Here is a 19,922-nt window from a genome sequence, read left to right on the forward strand (position 1 = left end):
AAAATGACATGAGATATAATACACTTGATTTCATACTAATAAATGTCCCTTCACCTGTTTAAAAAGTTGTCTTAATTATTAATACACATGCTGTAACATCTGTTCTAGTACTTCTACACACGGAATGTTCAATTTTCAGTAAATAATTAGTGCAATTTCAAAATAATATGAATGTGATGACAAAATGTGTTTCTGGAAAAAAAGAATCAGCTTCTCTGTTTAAAAGTCAATTAAACAGGTTCAAAAAATCATTTACACACTGATTCTGCAACACACTGCCTTGAGAACGATGTAATTCAGCTAAGTACAGAGATGTAAACATATATGATATTTCTACCTCAGCCACAAACTTGGTGAGATCTTCTTTGTTGCTTTGAGATGAGGTGAAATAGCCATGGATCAGCTTGTTGAGAATCTTGAAATTTAGCTTTCTCCTGACAGAAACAAGCCCTCTTACAACACGTGACATGAAACGAGGTTCTTTGGTAGCCACAGCCTTTTCAATGTGACGAACATGCTCACGGACATCTGAAACAAGATCATAAATAATATGGATGTTTGTAGCAATATCAAAGTCACTCTTAATTAAATAGTCTGATGTTTTATATATCTATTTCAGCATTCCAGCTACGTGTGACCTTTAAGTTATCATGCCTGCACCTGACAATCCATTGATATCGACAACAATGATCCACATTGCCCTTGAACGATGACGTCACCAAGCTTGACCACATACTCCATAAACATAATTCTTGCAAAATGCTTATAAGTATAGGTTAACGGGGACCAAACCAAGATTCATATTTTAACATTATCAGTATATCATAGTGTAATGTTTTTCCATGAGGTCTCACAGTGAGCTCTATCTCAACACATGGTTATCCTTAGTCATGACTGCAGTACAAGTGATCAGCGAGAATGTCAATTACTATGTCATTGCACGAGCCAGCTGATACTACTTACTTTAACACTACTGACAAAAGCAATACACTACACGTGGCCTCCCGTATTGTACTCAGTTTCTTGAATATGCTTCAATGTACATGAGAAACTACCCTTGAATGGTTTTAGACATTTTAACAAGTATTTTCCTTTTGTCAAGGTTTATGTTGACCATAATTCTTAAGAAAAGGGAAGAAATAATAGACACTACAATTACTTTCCTATGTAATGTTTTTCATATGAAGGCTCTTTTCACTGGGGAAATCTGGGGTAATTCAATTTCACTAAAGGTCCTCTAGCCCATTGAAGAAACATACTTTTATGCAAAGTTAAAAACAATTATCCTTGGTTAACTGGCCTCTAAATATAATAATCTAAGGTATGTCAAAACATAATCAATGACATCCTGGAGATCTGCAAATCATAATTCCTGAAAAGTTATTCGGATGAATTACATGAGGAACTAGACATAATACTACTGCATGCAGTTTAGATCTAATGATTCAGAAGATACTAAACAGACAGCGAAAATCAACAAAGCGAAATAGTTGGGGCCAAACAGTTTGATCTTTTGTTAGTTTTACAACTAGCTACATACAGCTCGTTCTACACGCTTTTCACATTACATGTAGGAGAAAATATCGTTATGCTTGTAATTTTGTTTGGGTAAAATACCTTCTAAAGTGAGTAACTCGGGGTCTTTCTTCACTTCAGTTTCTTCTTTCTTGTCGTCAGGCGTGGCAGGACTCGAAACGTCCTTCATTTCAACATCTACACTCTGAGCTTTGACCATTTTGAACAACTACCAATAAATATTTCCACAGTTCACTTCGAAGTAGGTCTGTATGTGCCTGAAACGACGATCAAAATCTGTATTTTACAGCAGGAGCAGCATGATCAACGCCATGGCATGATGTGCAGATTTTTCTAATATGGCGGATAATAGATCCGCAGTAACGTCACCGATTTATAAGCAAATATCAATGATTTGCGCATTATAAAAGACGACACATTTAATAATTAACGTAAATATAGGTGATATATAAGTTTTCGTACGTTATCTTGGGGAACATTTTTAACCAATCAAAACAACGCAAGTAGTCGCTGCCTTTGCAGGTGTTTAGCCGCTCCCCTACCCACAGTTGTATGTTCAACCCTAGACTAACAACTAGTCTCTGAGAATGAACATATTTTACTGAAAATGTTCATAGTAAAAAAAAAATATGATAATGAAAAGGAGCCCTGAGACTATCTTCATTTTCAGAAGCTGAGGAAATCTAGACTTGCCACATTTTCTAGACTTGCGTGGGCTTTCTTCGATATATTTGCTTCAGGGTCTGTACGGCAGAAGTTCAACCCAAGTTTAAGTAGCCTACTGTGAGTGTTCTACGGCACTGGTTTTCATGAGAAATATGACAATCAGCAAGAAAATACTTACTGCATAGACAATTTGTTTCACTGTGAGTGTCGATAAATGAAATACATATGTAAGTTTTAAATTTGAACTGATGTTTAGAATCACACACACTCACACAAACTTGTACGCTCACGCAGACGGTGGCGCAAAACATACGCACGATCAATTACGATAAGATTTTATGTAAAATTTGCCATAATTACGTGTACGATTTGATGTAAGATTTGAAACAATAAGATTTTGTGTCAGATTTGCCACATTTACCGATAAGATTTTCGGTACAATTTGCCACATTTACCTCTGAGATTTTGTGCAAGATTTGCCACTATTACAATTTACAAATGCAGTTTGATGTAAGATTTGAAACAATTACTGATAAGAATTTTGTGTCAGATTTGCCACAATTACCGATAAGATTTTATGTAAGATTTGCCACAATTACCGATAAGATATTGTTTAAGATTTGCCACAATTACCGATAAGATATTGTTTAAGATTTGCCACAATTACCAATAAGATATTTTTGTGAGATTTTGCCACAATTACCGATAAGAATTTATGTAAGATTTGCCACAATTACCGATAAGATATTGTTTAAGATTTGCCACAATTACCGATAAGATATTGTTTAAGATTTGCCACAATTACCGATAAGATATTGTTTAAGATTTGCCACAATTACCGATTAGATTTTGTGTAAGATTTGCCACAATTACCGATAAGGATTTATGTAAGTTTTTTCACAATTACTGATAAGATATTGTTTAAGACTTGCCACAATTACCGATAAGATACTGTTTAAGATTTGCCACAATTACTCATTAGACTTTGTGTAAGATTTGCTACAATTACTTATAAGACTTTGTCTAAGAGTTATTTACCATAAGTAATCCACTTTTAGATAATTGTATGTAAGTCCTGTATATAAAGTATTTGCTGTTCCTGTACCATATCAGATACAAATGGGACTTGTGGTTTATTTGTTGTTTTAATGAACCTGCACCTTAGTACTTGAAGCTTATTACTTCCACACAGAGTTTCTGTTATTTATTACCGCCGCCATATAGCTGGAATATTGCTGAGTGCGGCTAAAACTAATTACATTGGTTAGCTAAGTATGCCTTTTCAAGTGTCGCGGTTCAATGTGTACACCGCGGTTGGCGATCTAATAAGGGAGCTAACTCCATTCGCCTTAGCTGGTTCGTAACTGAGATTGAAAGAAGCGCATACAAAATACCCATCCCCCTGTAATCCCCGCCTTTCCACGTGACAGGACTGAACGATTACCGTCATGCGTGACCTGCTGCTTGCCATGCGTTGTTCCATCATATAATCTTTACATTGGAGCACAACACACATTAAACCCACACCTGAAACACTAAAACTGTTTAATTTCAAATTATGATAAGTATTTTCAGTTCTGAAAACATTTGAAACAGTTACTACTATTGGCAGTCACAACCCAGGGTTACTCCAAAACTTATACCCTCTGCTTTTTTTTTTAATTTAAAAAATAAAATGCTTTTCATAATATCAAGTCGGTACTCGGTATACAGTGAAATCATGCATCGAATTCGTCAACTCTGGCGTCTTTCCATAACCAACAGTAATGGCACGAGTTGGTCACGACAAAACCCGTGAAGATCCGGGTTAGAATTGATCTTCAGTAACCCATGCTTGTCGTAAGAGGCGACTAACGGGATCGGGTGGTCAGGCTCGCTGACTTGGTTGACACATGTCATCGGTTCCCAATTGCGCAGATCGATGCTCATGTTGTTGATCACTGGATTGTCTGGTCCAGACTGGATTATTTACAGACCGCCGCCATATAGCTGGAATATTGCTGAGTGTGGCGTAAAACTTAACTCACTCACTCACTCAATTATGTAGATCGATGTTCATGCTGTTGATCACTGGATTGTCTTGTCCAGAGAGGATAATGTTCCTGAAATATTGCTGATTGCGGCTTTTAACAATAAACCAAAAAACAACAACAAGGACCCAACAGACACGAATAATAATCATTGCACCATTACCGAGGTATCATGTAGATACAATTAGCCGAGTGGATCCGAGAGTCTCCGACCTCTTCTGAGTTGAACAACCCCGAAAGTTCTATGGATATACAACTTCTTTACACTATTTACAGAAGAAGGAAAATGTCAATTATAGGCTTTAGTAAAAAGGAATGTCTTTAGGGCCTTCTTAAAGTCCAGGGTCAGGGCGAGTTTGATTTGGAGCGGCAGAGAGCTCCATAAGAGAACTCCTCTTTCCAAAAGAGGTGAGCCGAACTTGAAGTACTTTGAGGAGCTGTTTATCCTGGGAACGTAGGGTTCTGAAAGGCACATACTGGGTTAAGAGAGATGAGAGATATGTAGGGGCAAAGTTGTTGAGGCACTTAAAGACTGTACACAGAACTTTGATGACAACTCGGTATTGAACAGGAAGCCAGTGCAAAGACTTTATCACAGGGGTTAAATGATCATATTTAGAACTCAAAGATATAATTCTAGCGGCTGTATTCTGCACTTTCTGGAGTTTTTTCATGTGTTCTTTGGATATTTCAGTGAGAAGGCTATTGCAGTAGTCTAGGCGGGAAGACACAAGACATCTGACCAGGATATGTGCACTCTCTTTAGTGATGTATTTTCGGATGGTACCAATGGAACGAATGTGAAAGTAGCATGTCTTACACAGATGATCCACTTGTGCAGACATGGAAAGGTCCGACTGTAGCTGTACTCCAAGATCTTTAACTTGTCGTGATGGGGAGATACAGGCAGAAGCAATCATCACTCGCTCAACATCTACCTTGTCGATGTGCTGTTGTCTTCCGACCAATAATACCTCTGTTTTGTCGTCATTTAACTTTAGTTTTCTTTCGGTCATCCATGACTTAATTTCAGAAGTACAGTTTTCAATTTGTTGTAGGGTGTCAGACATTGATTCAGTGTTAAATCTATTCATCAGTTGAACATCATCTGCATATGAAAAAATGAGGAGCCCCAAACTTGTCAGTTATGGTTTTGAGACAGTCTACATATAAGAGAAACAACACAGGTCCCAACACTGAACCTTGTGGGACTGCACACGAGAGCACTGTCTTATCCGAAAACTATCCCGAGACATATACAGACTGTCGCCTGACATGGAGATAAGATGCAAACCAAGAGAGCGCTGTTCCACTGATACCAACTTGATGCTGTAAAATATCCAGAAGCTTGTAATGATCAACCGTATCAAACGCTGCTAAAAGAGTCAGCGTTGCCATGTCACCAGAATCCACTAGACACCTGAGATCATTAACAACTCTCAGGAGCAAGGTCTCTGTTGAATGCTGCGGACGATAAGCAGACTGATAGTCATCGAGGATGTCATGGAGGTTGATATGCTTCATTAGTTGTGTGGTAACAGCTTGAAACGGACCGATAGTTCTTGAGTATGTTGGTATCAAGTTTGGAATTCTTTAACAGTGGAGTAACTAACGAGTTCAACTAACTTGTTCAAGTTTCTAACAAGAGGATAAGAAATTGTCAGCATCAGATTAATCTAATACTACTCCATGTGTCCACATTCACTCTTTACTATGTCGATGAATGGGCGTGTCTGGAGATGTCCTTAAGAATTCCAGCGGAATGTAAAATGACAGATTTCTGGGTAATTCTGCAATAACATGATCAAGGATCACAATGCCTGCGAGAACGACACTGGAAGGGTCACTCGACAGCACTATAGTGACAATGCTTTAACCCGGTATCTTGGTACCTCAGCAACAAACATCTTCCAGAATATATGGTCAGCCATAAGTGCAGACTTTCTACATGGTGCACGTCTGGGACATCATAGTGTGTACGCTGACTTCAAAGTGTTAGCCGGACTGGCCACGTTACAAGATGAATGCATAAATCGTGACAAATATGTAAAAGACATTTCTCTCTCTTAAGAGAGTGAGTGAGTGGGTGAGGGGTTGAGTGAGTGAGTGAGTGAGTTTAGCTTTATGTCGCACTCAGCAATATTTCAGCTATATGGTAGCGGTCAGTAAATAATCGAGTCTGGACCAGACAATCCAATGATCAAAAGCGTGAGCATCGATCTACAAAATTGGGATACGATGACATGTGTCAACCAAGTCGGCGAGTATGACAACCCGATCCAGTTAGTCGGCTCTTACGAAAAGCATGGGTTACTGAAGATCAATTCTAGCCCGGATCTTCACGGGTCTCTTATGAATGAAGCCTTCTGGAGTCATCTATTATTTATATCCCCTACAACTTTAGGAAGATATATTTTATTTATTTCAAATTCTTATCTAATTTCCCCAATAACCTTACGTGCCAGTGTGTCATATTTTGTTTGATTCTGTTTTTCTGTAGTTTACGATCCCTTTTTCGAAATCCTCTATACACCTGTACATTTCATGATATGACTCCATCGTGAATATCTTAGTTAGTTGTCCTGCCATTCACGTAGGCGAGTAATGTGACCGAGAGGTCAGGCTCGCTCAGTTGATACATGTCATCGTACCCTGCATAGATCAATTGCTCGTTGCGTCAGTCACTGGATTGTCTGATCCAGGCTCGATTATTTGCAGACCGTCATCACATGGCGCGTTAAACAACATGAAATCAAACAAATATCAAGGCGACAATGAACCCGAACCAACTGCTCAGTCCACTCCTCGTGACCTATATTTATCGGCGACCTAATGTTGTCCTCGCCCCTTACGACAAAACAGGTGGCAGTTATCTTCTTGTTATCATCGGTGAGTGAGTTATGGTTTTACACCGCTTTTAGCACTATTCCAGCGAAGTCACCAGAAATGAGCTTCACACATGTTATCCATAGAGGGAAATGAAACCTGATCTTCGGCGTGACAACCACAAGGCTACCCAACCGGTGTTAGTCCTTGTCGATATTGGCATACTGTAAAACTTGGAGTGGAGTCTTGGAGTGGAGTCTCGGAATGGAGTCTTAATGTAAATATTTAGGTGACCGAGTTTGTTTTGTTTTGATCATAAGGGTAGCTATACAAGCACATTCATTTCACATCTGTAGCAGGTTGGTGTTATCAGTTTTATTAGAAGACAGGAGGCATTTTGTATACACGTATCAATTAGCCCTGTCAACTCCAGAAATGTCATTCGGTAACAGTACCACGCTGCCATCAAGAAGAAAAATGTGTATGAATAGATGGAAGGATTGATGAATGGATGGAGAAGCATGTAAATTATTTACAACCTGTAAACAAAATATTAATAATGGCATTATTTATTAGCCAAAAAACGACATATATAACATTGTCACATGTAAATTCAAATTTGTGTAGAGGAAGAGGTAGGAAGGGAATAGGTACATAAATTAGGTATATGCTAAGACATACTAATCATCAGGGAATATAATAGTTATTATTGCATGAATTATTTATTTCTTACTTAACAAAGAAATTGATTACATAAGATACATAGCACTATATTATTCAAGAACTGGATTTATTGTCAGTGATGGCAAAAGTAACTTTTCCTAAGTCATAATTGTTTTGCTTTTAGTTCAGAAATAGCCATCTCTCTACATCCGTGAATTTACAAACAAAAAAGCAAAAATAAATGCAGCAGAATATTTTGCAAGCTGATTGTTAGTGAGTTTCATCAGCTCTCTATGGCTTCGAAAATCTTGACTTTCTGTCAGGTTATGTATCGGCAGTCCACTGGAATGTGACAGATTAAAGGAAACACATCACTGATACGATCTGCCCTCAGAATGTCAGAGAGCTAAAGGAATGCTGCTGAGGATTTCCTAGTAAACATTTTTACAATCTCGATTACGTTGCTGTCTACAAATGAAAGTATAATTGCACAGAGTTCGAATTTGTGACGATTTATTAATAAGTTTGGAGTAAACTGACAAGCATTAACAATCATTTCTACGAGAGCCTTAAAAAGAAAAACTAATCTCTAAGATGAGTAAGATAAGATATTTACTTTTGAAACCGGTGATTCCGGAGGTATAAACGACAACTGGGAAGAACCATTAATGGCATATTCTAGACGGTTATCTCCCAATTGACAGACACCCATTTGACAGACACCCAATTGACAGACACTGAACTAGAAGATTAATTAGGGTAACACCTATGGGCATAATGGAACAGTCCACTGTCTAGTGAGTAGAGTAGGGTGAGCCTGAAACAGGTTCGTTACTGACAAGTTTGATTGTGGGTAAATAGAACTTTGTTGTGATTAAATGATAAATGATTTCTCTTCTCAAAATTGATTTACTATCAATTACGGTCGAATATAAAACAGGTTTGTCACTGAGAGGTTTGATTGTGTTTATTGATAGAAAAGACCCCTCCCAATAATAGCATATGTACAACAGACGTTAACTGAGAAAAAGTTTTGTTGGGGAGATATAGATACGTGTATGTACATAATTGAAAACATTCTGATTTGCAGTAAATAAGACACCTTCATTGCCATGTAAGATACGATTAAGACGAATCAGTGTTCTAATTTTAACATTACTTTCTAAAGATTGTAACAGTTACTGGACATTCAAGGAAGTAATGAAAAACATTCTCACAAGCCATGGCCACAGTCACATGATGCGTCATATTTTAAATGTTTATTCTAAATAAATCGTGCACTCGTCATATATCTTAATATTGTGTGCAAAACATATAACTTCTTTATTCGATACGAATAATATTTAGGTTCACATTTGTCTTTATTTGATTTACATGATACAACAGTGTCGCAATTTGTAATAGCTAAGCTAATGCCGACTCCCCGTAGACTAGAAGGTTAAACCGAAATGTTTATGACAATACACTTTTTATATATAGCAGCAATAAAAATTCAAATTATTTTCGTCCATCTTTCAAAATAAATAATATAGCTTCAGTTTGTACCTGTGTTTTTACTTGGACTATTCCATTATAATGTGTAGGTAACAGGTAGTAGATAATCTGTTCACTGAACCGTAAATGTTGTTGTTTTAAGGTGTCTGCGAACTGGCTGTCTGCGTAATGGGAGGACACCTTCTAGACAGTAATCAGTGTTTACAGAAGTGACAAGTGCACTTATACTCCATACTCCACTCCAAGACTCCGCTCCAAGACTCCACTCCATATTTTACAGTATGCCGACGATATTACAGTCGCATTCCTGGTGTATGCTGTGTTTTTGATTGGCCAATATGGCTGATAGTTCACCCCCTTGTAATACAAACCAATAACAGCCATGTGAAACTATGATCGTTTGTTAAACATTTTTTATCCTAAGTCGAATAAAATTCTGAGATTTAATTTTCAATTGGCAAGGTAAAATCATGAGGATTCGCAGTCTTAATTCCACTTTATTTGTTTTACTTTTTGGTTTAAAGTGACATTCATCGGTACGTTTTCACTGCAAACAGACTATAGTTAAGTAAACATGTTGCTAGCCCACATCATACTTCACTGGCCCTGCAAAATATCAATATCAAAATGCACATCGGTCAGACTTGGTGTGATGTTTGTTAATTGAAGATGTTAAACGTTACATTTGTATTGGAATGGTTCTTAACCTCGTTTGCGCAACCCCATTAACATTTTTGTATATAGCGATCTTCGTGTGACAAGAGATAATAAATATCGCGAAACCTTTGCGGACGGATGTTTGACAGCTTCATAATTGACTTCATTATATTCATGTGCATTAACTAAGAAACAAATTATCTGAGATTTTCAGCTAGCTTTAACGATATATTACTGGCCCGATTGACAATCAGCTAGAATATTTCCAATGCTGGATATGGTCACAACTGTACAATCGACTCTGCTTTTAGCAGAGATTTCTTATGAATGTGGAAAGGTTTTTGTCACTTCTATTTCACAAAAGTGATAAATGGCCCCACTTTGCCACTTACCTCTCAGGAACAACGAACCCTCTCGTCACGAAAAAAACAACCCATGACACATATTAGTTAAAAAACCTTTTAATTTCCCGCTGCAATGTACAAATATTTCCAATGGGAGTTCATCCCCCGGATGATACATACTGCGCATGTCAAGAAATCGACAGATGAACTATGTACGTGAACAACATCTCCAGCGATGAGGTCAATGTACAACCAACAGAACAACATGATGAACAAAACATGAACACAAAACAAACAGTTCAGGGCGTTGTCCGATTATGGTACGAGCCTTAAAGTGCCAACATGACTCTATACGCATTCTCTACATTATGATGTCAATAAAGAAGAGGTCTTCAAACTACCTTATATGAAAGTTCGGAGGTCGATACAACAGTCGAGTTGTCTGCAGTTCGGCACATGAGGAATACTGACGCCAACTATACGGATTCTGCAGGGACAATAGGGTCACATCGTTTAAAACCATACGGCGAGATAGGGAGAGTTCGAGATAACGAGGGTTTGTGGTATCCGCGTGTTTAGCTACGAACGCTAAAGTAGCATGTAAGTATTCAGTAAAACACTACTATGCATTAAATGTACACAAGATTAGGTTCGGATAATGTTTCTTTACACTATGCAATATTTGGGCCCTTGTAAATCGTGAAGTACTGACTGACCACGTCAATCCAGCGTCTTCAAAGGTTCTTGAAACCTGCCTCGTGATGAAAAACCTTGGTTGATAAATTGTATACTCACACAAATACAGACACTGACATGGTCACGTGACATAAGACAATAAAGTTTCGTCAGACATCAACATGAACAAAAATAACACCAATGGACGGCATGAATGAGTTCTAACATCTACAATGGAGGTCGGCCGCGAGTAGGCTGTGTCTGTTTGTAACGCAGCCATTCACATGTACATAGTCTATCACAAGGTTGAATGGTAACAAATGGAACGGCATGTCACGGGTGCACTTGACGGATCGGGCGGAGATTCCCGATCGTTAACGATCAAGGACAGATGTCCAACCGTGACAGTTATCTAGACCATGTTGTTTAAAAGGAAAGGACAATACCGAATCACTGTGTCCGACGATGCGATCTATGACTGATTTCAGCGGTCACCTATCGCACCATGGGTTCCCAAAACATGTTTGTTTTGTTAAACGCGAGTTAACGTTAGTTTTCTTCATTATTCGAGGGGGGACCCCCTTCCCAAATACCAAAAGCCAGACCATGGTAAGTAGTTGATGGATGAGAGGCGAAACTCGTTACACCAGATCATTCAATATATGTTAACGGGTTTCGGGACATGCGAAACACAATGTGATCATTGAACCAATATGTACAGATGGTTGGCGCTCAGAGACACTAGTTGAGAGTAATTTGCCTGAGTCATAACAACGATCACACCTTCACAGTTAATGAATGTGCGCTCATCATTTGCGATTTCTCAAACAATGTCTTATGACACAGAATATATACATAAAGTCCGAGTGGTGACGTGGAAACCCCATCACACTGAAATATCTATAATACATATTTAAACGCGTGAGCAAGTTCAGGTGAGCTATAGCCAGAGGCCCTCATGTATACCTCATGCATAACCCTACAATAGCGACTAGTATATCATTTGATAATGTTATCTTTCCCATTCTTTGGTTGCTATAGTTACCAATCAGGGTCCCGTTTCACAAAGCTCTCGTAAGCCTAAGATCTCGTAACTTTTCTCGTAGCACTATACTTCTATACTGTAACATAGGAGGTACGAGTGAGTGAGTGAGTTTAGTTTTACGCCGCTTTCAGCAATATTCCAGCAATATCACGGCGGGGACACCAGAAATGGACTTCACACATTGTGCCCATGTGGGGAATCGAACCCGGGTATTCGGCGTGACGAGCGAACGCCTTAACCACTAGGCTACCCCACCGCCCACAGGAGGTACGAATGCTACGAGAAAAGTTACGAGATCTCGTAACTTTGTGAAACGGGACCCAGTGCAGTATCTGCACATCACAGCTAATGACCCGCGTTGTACTGGATATAACGAACCTTTGGCAATCACGAAGGGGGTAGTATGCGAAAACGGATGAGTGAGTGAGTTTTGTGTTTACGCCGCTTAGAACAACATTGTGGTTACGTCGCGTGTCGGCTACATGGTCACGACTTCAACGTTAATTCCCTTGGCGAAACACTGGGCCAATCGAGGGCCAGCTTAACACATATTGGTCAGTGTACCGAGACATAGCATGTCATGGACTTCGAGCAGGCGTGAACTGAAACTGTGAAACAAATCAGGATTATTAACCCTTCTCCATGAGCCTACATGTTCGAGTTTGATTACGGGTGCAGTGTGTGAACCGTATTGCAGTGTCTGCAGCTTTTATATTGCTTGAGTAATAGCAGCTACAAGCAGCCCCACCTCAGTATGTTAGAAGTGTTGAATATTTTTAGTTGCAATAACCTATTCTTTAGATTGATTGCAGAGGGTCATTGGTATCGTTATATCCAATGTTGGCGGTAAATAGAAGCTCCCGTATTATATACACTATGTACAAATGCACCAATTGCGTGAATATCTATAAATAAGCTGTACAAATGAGACCAATCAGTGTGAATGCAGTTATTTCATACCATGTCGGGGAATACAGACGGCGCCAACACCGCATGTACATCACACAGTCCTGGTTAGGTTTATCACACCCCACAGTAAACAATGCAATGTCCGAAACATTCACCAGTAGCTTCGAAGTAGTATGATAACAAAATAAATTTTATGGTTGTCACATTAAGGTCAGTAAATACAAACTGTAAAACGTCATTATTTTGATTTTGGAAACATTAACTCTAAAAGAGACAGCAGTGTAACTGAAGAGTATTTACTTGCAGATATTCCTCGGTACTGGGGCATACCATGTCAGCGAGTAGCGAGTAGTACATTGACAGACCCCCTCGACACACATACTGACACATTCTTAGGTTGATACGCATGCAGAGTATAGCCATCTAAAACGCTGAGTCACACGTACACTGGCATCCGTCTGAGATCTGGAGGAAGAATATCACGGATGCCACAACACAAGTTCCATTCACGAACATAACCGATCTTCGAGACAACAGTACCGGGAGAAAAACTTGAGCATAAGCATTGTACATTGGATAGTTGCTGCAAAATGTCGTAACGGTCAAAACTTGTACCGCATCCATAATATTCAGGGGGTTAAAGTTAACCCCGTAATTTGTCCTGCATGCAAAGCGTCATCCATGACGTTTCTGGGCGGGTGGAGGCATTTGTCAGTTAACCAGTACCTCGCTGCTGTTCTATATCTTACATACAGATCCTCATTCGTGACATTACTGGGCATGCGCAACTCAACATCCATTAAACTAGTAACATCGTGTTTTGTCTTGCATACACAACCTCAAGCTTGACACGTTTTGAAGCAATTGCATTGTATCAATCATAAAATTGAGTGCATCGTCACATATTGTCAACAGCTTGCATTCGTTGCCCAATTACAACACATGTTGGTCTCAAGGTATTCCCTGGAAGTCTAGAAGGTTGTCCAACACAGCCGGGTACTGATAACTAAATAAGTTGTAATCGGGGTAATATATCTTCCACAGTCTTTGTAGATTTTTGGGAGACACCGTCTTGTACATGGTCTTCAGAAGTTTATCCTGATATGTGTAATTGGACATTCCAAGAGGACCTTTTATTTTGGGTGCAGCGTTTGTTTTCCTGAGGACGTGGTTCACGTCGTCGTAGAGGGTCTCGTATTTGCCGATGTAGTCGTAGGAAACGAGACAGGGGTGGCACTGCTTGTAGTACTGCTGCCAATGCTCGTTGAGATTCTCCTCCGAATGTTCTGAGTCTATCACGAACTGAATGAACTCATTAAACGTGACGTCACTTCCCTTCTGCAGAGACTCCTTGGTCGGTTTCTTCCGGTACTTCTTCACAATTTTCCGCCCGAATGATTGGTGAAAATATTTGCTGTATTTCGCCTCGAACTTAGTCTTGTAGGACGAAACTAACCGTTCCATCGGTTCTCTTACAAACATAACCTTGAGATAATTCTGAATCTTTTTTTTTCGCTCCGCTGGTGGAAAGTCACTTAATTTTTTCAAATACTTTCCGTATTTTGAATGTACGTCCGACCCTGATATTTTCAGGTGAGACGGGACCTTCACCTGTCCGGAAAGAAACACCAAAATTCGCCTCCAGTCGGTCTGAGCAACGCCCGGAATCTGACAGTAGAGAAACTTGTGTTTGTCGTCCACGAGTATCTGGCCTAGCTTGTCCTCTGTGATGGTGGACGGGTCAGGAGCTCGGGGTTTAAGCTTGCTGCACCAGTGCGCCATAGTATGTACTCTCTCCGCTCGCTCTATGAGAAAAGGGGTCAGAGTTGTCTCCCCCTGCAACAAAAATAATAAGTTCATAAGAATCACGAGAACCAAAGAAATACGCAGAATAAGGATTGAAATGCCACTGGGATTCAGTTACAAAGTCTAAAGTGAGTGAGTATGGTTTTACGCCTCTTTTAACAATATTCCAGCAATATCACGGCGGGGGACACCAGAAATGGGCTTCACACATCGAACTCATGTGGGGAATCTAGCCCGGGTCTTCAGCGTGACGTGCGGACGCTTTAACCATTAGGGTACCCCGCCGCCCCCTAGCATCAGAGAGTAAACATCCTAACAGACTTCTCTCTGAGACTCGCCAATTGGGCATGACATAGGTGCTAAAGATTTATCAGAAGCGAAACTAACTGATTCTAATCCTACCCACCTTTCGAATATTCCCCCGAGTTACTGCCTGGTGGCTAGAGTTGTTGATAAACGCTGGAACAGATCATCATCATCATCATCATCATCATCATCGTTTACATGACATTAGTTTTAGTCAGTATTATAAAAACACTGGCGCCATCAAGACGATAGTTTAAAATAAAAACAACATATTTAGCCATTTTTTTCAGAATCATAACAGATGAGTTGAACAAATTAAGGGAACAACTCTGTCTCATGACTCACATGGCTTCCTCATGTCTTCTTCCTTCAGTTCCCTCATGACGATCAGGTGAGAATCGTCATAGCGTCTGTTGGGGTCCTGGGACTCGAATATACGCCAGTGGCCTGCGAAAAAACCCGAAGATCCATTGAACAGAAGATGCATATTAAGACATTTACATTGACTTAAACCCAGGCTAGGGCTTCCAGACTAGCTAGTTTCATTGACTTAAACCCAGGCTAGGGCTTCCATACTAGCTAGTTTCATAGTTGACTTAAACCCAGGCTAGGGCTTCCAGACTAACTAGTTTCATTGTAGATCTTCACATCGTGAGACAATCAACAAATCTAATTCTCCGCGTCTCATATTCCTAACACATCTGGCGTAATTTCTGCACATCACTGTTAAAATATATGTTTTGCAGGATTCATAATTGATTCAGGTTTAATGTCACACTGAGGAGATGTTTTATTTCGGAAGAAGCGGTGTAAACTTCTAAGGGTGGATTTGTATGTCACACTTACACTTAATTGTCCCATGACTTAATTAAATCAATTCCAGTAACAAATATGAAACCATGAAATTGGGAGCGGGCTAATGCAACCAAGTTTGAAAGGTTATTTAACAAAAGAATTTCAAACATTTCGAAAGTCTATAATCTGACGGAGGCTGTCTAGCCACACATGAGAAATGTGTTTCACATTTCGTGACAGGTTACATCCATGCACGCCTAAAAACAAGGCTGCTCTAACTAGCTAATAACGATGTTTGCTGAGAACACATATCGGGCTAAGTGGTTTGCATTCCCCCTATCCCAAGCGCCATCTGTCGGTGAATTCTCTGAAGTGGAAACTGAACCAAATCCTGGCTTCGCCAATGAACCGTGGGAAAGGCACTGCTTTATTGAGGTTCGTCGATCTCTCCACTGACTGACTCTCATAACGTCACTTTGTCAGTGCCAACAGCGCCCGACAGAACGTCCGAAAATTGGTTCTTGTAGTGCGTGCGAAACTACCAAGAAATGTATGATTGTATGATGAACCTATGACAAGAATTTTGACGTGTGACACTAACATACACGTTTCCAGCCACTCCCGAAAAAGTCTGCCCTTTAATAACAGTTTACTCCCATTGAAGACTGAGTGCGTGAGTGTGAGTGTGTGAGTATGTGAGTATGGTGTAACGTCACCTTATGCAGTGTTCAAGTACTGTCATGGTGGGAACACAGGATATGAGCTTCAGACATTGTACGCCTTTTGAGAGTAAATGTCAACACCCACCCATCCATATTAACGGACGGGTATGTAATAACGAAAATTGAATTTATTTATATGTGTACCGTGAATGAAAAAGACTGCTGAAAAGTAAAACTTGTAACTTGTTCAATATTCCCGCAGACATGACGTCACACACTGACCTTCAGGTTTTCTTCAAGGTCAGCAGCGCCTACCGCTTAAGTGCATTTGTGGCTATTGAAATATAGATATGATCCATTTATATATATCAGGTAATTATCAAACCATACTGTTCAGGGTTAAATCCAGAAATATATTTACGAAACATGCAAAACAGATGTATTTTCAAGATAACTGCATGATGATCGTTGCTTCCTTTGAGTTGAGTGTGATTAAGTATACCAGTGCACCAGCATTTGGGCAGCTGGGAAATACACTTGCTTCCCGTTGGTTAAACTACATGTTGTGTTGTCTGCTGTTAACCTGTCTGGTCGGGAGGTGCGTCGGATATGATACAGATATTCACATGGAGGTTTAAGACATTTAGAGTCAATAGGAAAGGAATATCGTCGGCGATGACAAAAGAAATCTTCCTGATTCTCACCTTGACCCCAATCAGTGATTTACACTGTAAAGCATATTTTAATAAGGTGTTTCAAGTGAATCAAGCCCCAACAGTTTTCTGTTCTTTTCAAGAGATTCTTGGCTATAGGAGCACCTTATGCATGTGGCCATCAACAACCTCAAAACTAGCATTTAAGAGATGACATTCTTGTTCTGCTGCTATTTTGTGTGTATAAACATCTAACTGAAGTCCATAAACTTTTGATTGTGTTCATCGGAATCACTGTCAAAAGTATGGCAGTAAACGACGTTTGTAACGAACACGCATGTAACGAACTGACGAATATATAGCGAAAGATGTGTATAACGAACTACAGTGGTGACGAGCTGACGGATATAACAAACGATGTGTATAACGAACTACAGTGGTAACGAACTGACGGATATAACGAACAACGTGTATAACGAACTACAGTGGTAACGAACTGACGGATATAACGAACGATGTGTATAACGAACTACAGTGGTAGCGGACTAAAATAAGTGGTCCTTTTGAGTTCGTTCTAACAGTTGTCTACCGTAAATCGACAGTACTGTACACACGTACACTTAAATTTGCATGTCATTCTGTGTTCTACTGAGAAACTGATCTTTCACTGGGGTGAAACAGATTTGTAATGTATTCAGTTTCGATGATATCTGTCTGCGGGGATAATCCAGGTATTCAAAACTTGTCTCGATTGAGCGATTCTTCAGTGACTCCAGTAACGGCTGCTAGTTAACACCGAGTGACCTAGTTCCACTAGATGGCTTAGCATCAACTGTTATCAGTAAAGGGGACCGGGCGGGGTTCGTTTCACTCCAGTTACTTACGGCCCCTCGCGAATAAAGATGCCCAATTTCCTGTGGGTATAATACAATATTGTTTGAGTGAGTAAGTATGGTTTTACGCCGCTTTTAGCAATATTTCAGCAATATCACAGCGGAAAACACCCAAAAATGGGCTTCGCACATGGTACTCATTAGGGGAATCGAACCTGGGTCTTCGGCATGATGAACGAACGCTTTAATCTGTCGGCAACCCCATCGCCGAATATTGTTTGAACAGTTCACTAGATGTTTGTCTGTATGTGGCGCCGTGAAGTAAATGATATTCGAAATTTATCAAGAGGGTGATTAAACAAATATGTTAGAACATGTACTTGGGACCAGAAAAGGAATCAGCGTCAGGGCCTACGTCGGCAGTGTGACGTTGTACCCTGGCAACTTGGACGTGCCGTTCTTCAAGGTCATTGTAATGCTTAGTCATTACAGAATCACCCACAACCTCATGGGCAACTGCCAGACTGTGTCGAGGTCAGCTTGGTCTATTGTATCATGAAGACATTATCTACAGTGCTTTGTGGAGACACCAACACGCACCTATTGCTCCGGTCATGAACAGAGAACCAAGGTTAAAACATCCACATCCCATACAAATATACCTGACACTTGGTCTATTGTGTGTTGAATAGGGCCAATCCCTTTTGTAGATTCAGCAAAGGATAGCAGCTTTAAGCTTTGACTGTGGCCAGACAGAGAGTCCGTGTCTGCCTAATGGCTTTCCAGCGGCAATGATGGCTCGGCGAATACCTGGCCGACTGAAACCAACGCCACTATACTGATGTGTGGCTCTGTGTGCTGAAGCGCGAGACTTCTGAACGTGAACATGAATAGATACGGGAATGGGAACAGATACGATGGATTTATTTATTGTGAATTATTTCTATAAATGATCGTTATAGATTACTACAATTTCAATGGTTGTTACATTCAGTACGGTTAAATGCTTTTACAAAAAAATGTTTTCTTGGTAAAGACGTTTTGATGACTGGTAAAGGGCATTAATCAAAAGTTCCACTGTTGAGGATGTGCTGGATGTCTGTTGCTTACAGTCGCGCTTGTCAGTCGGATCGGAACCGGATGTTGGAAGTTACAAGCATGTGAACAACTTTGGTACGCGACTTAAAACTCCCTGAATTAGATGAAATAAACACGTTAAATATGACGACGCATTTGGCGTAGAGGCAGATACTTTTTAAGACTAATCTCATGTTCACCTCCCAGATTAGAGTTAACCCTTATGACATTATACATGGGTTTTAGTGTACGAAAAGTATACCATCAGTGCATTCCGTTTTGGAAGACTGACAGAGATATATTTTAGAAGACGATGTTCAAGCAATTACAACATGGTAACCGACCCTACCCAAAGACAGAAATACGCAGACAGGCACTTAAACCTGGAGCTAAACAGAGAGCATTTCAACAACCCCCAAAGTCTTCTAACTACAAAGAAAACACGGCAGTTCTTATCGCCTTCAGCACCTGTAAGAATAACAGTGTTACTCGTCACGTGGAATGATGCTACCTGCGAGAGAATGGTTTGTGGTAGCTGATAACGATGATAACCAAGCTACCTGCTCTAGTGACAGGTGATTGCCCGAATTCTGGACATTTTTCATCACGGTATTGTTTGAGAGCGTTCTCGACGATACACTAATAGGCGACCAGTCGCAATACAACGCTCACACACTAGGTGACTTTGGAAATGTTCTGTGTCCGAAGTTTCGTATCCAAAGGGTTAATTATCAAACAGATGTACAAGTATACGCAATGACAGCTTTATAGGCTGACGTCGGTTTCAGTGTGATGTCTGAGGGAGCCCGAAGGGGTCCATGACATGGATGTTCACAACCTTAATAAAGCCAAAGAGCAATCTGGGAACCGAATCTACGACCAGCGGATCCTGCAAGGACAAATGGAGAAAACTCTTCGCAACGATAAACAGCATTTCCGATGAAT

General features: G+C 40.0%; 2 protein-coding genes across 6 annotated transcripts in view; both read right to left on the reverse strand.

The window, feature by feature from the left end:
• Positions 1-1,875, reverse strand: part of LOC124262662 (26S proteasome non-ATPase regulatory subunit 3-like) — a 53,457-nt gene extending 51,582 nt beyond the window's left edge. The window contains exons 1-2 of the mRNA XM_046697168.1: positions 1,618-1,875; positions 338-528 (exon numbers count right to left, since the gene is read on the reverse strand). Of these exons, the coding sequence (XP_046553124.1) occupies positions 338-528; positions 1,618-1,735 (309 nt within the window). The 5' untranslated portion in view covers positions 1,736-1,875. The remainder of the gene's footprint in view (positions 1-337; positions 529-1,617) is intronic.
• A 10,284-nt stretch (positions 1,876-12,159) lies between these two features.
• LOC124262681 (carbohydrate sulfotransferase 11-like) overlaps positions 12,160-19,922 on the reverse strand; it is an 89,290-nt gene continuing 81,527 nt past the window's right edge. For all 5 annotated transcript variants that reach the window (XM_046697194.1, XM_046697193.1, XM_046697195.1 and 2 more), the window contains 3 exons: positions 15,303-15,404; positions 15,058-15,110; positions 12,160-14,681 (listed from right to left, as the gene is read on the reverse strand). In XM_046697194.1, coding sequence (XP_046553150.1) covers positions 13,797-14,681; positions 15,058-15,110; positions 15,303-15,404 — 1,040 coding nt within the window. In that variant the 3' untranslated portion in view covers positions 12,160-13,796. The remainder of the gene's footprint in view (positions 14,682-15,057; positions 15,111-15,302; positions 15,405-19,922) is intronic.

Source organism: Haliotis rubra, unplaced genomic scaffold (genome assembly GCF_003918875.1).
Source record: "Haliotis rubra isolate DU_JTF1 unplaced genomic scaffold, ASM391887v1 Scf85, whole genome shotgun sequence".
NCBI lineage: Eukaryota > Metazoa > Mollusca > Gastropoda > Lepetellida > Haliotidae > Haliotis > Haliotis rubra.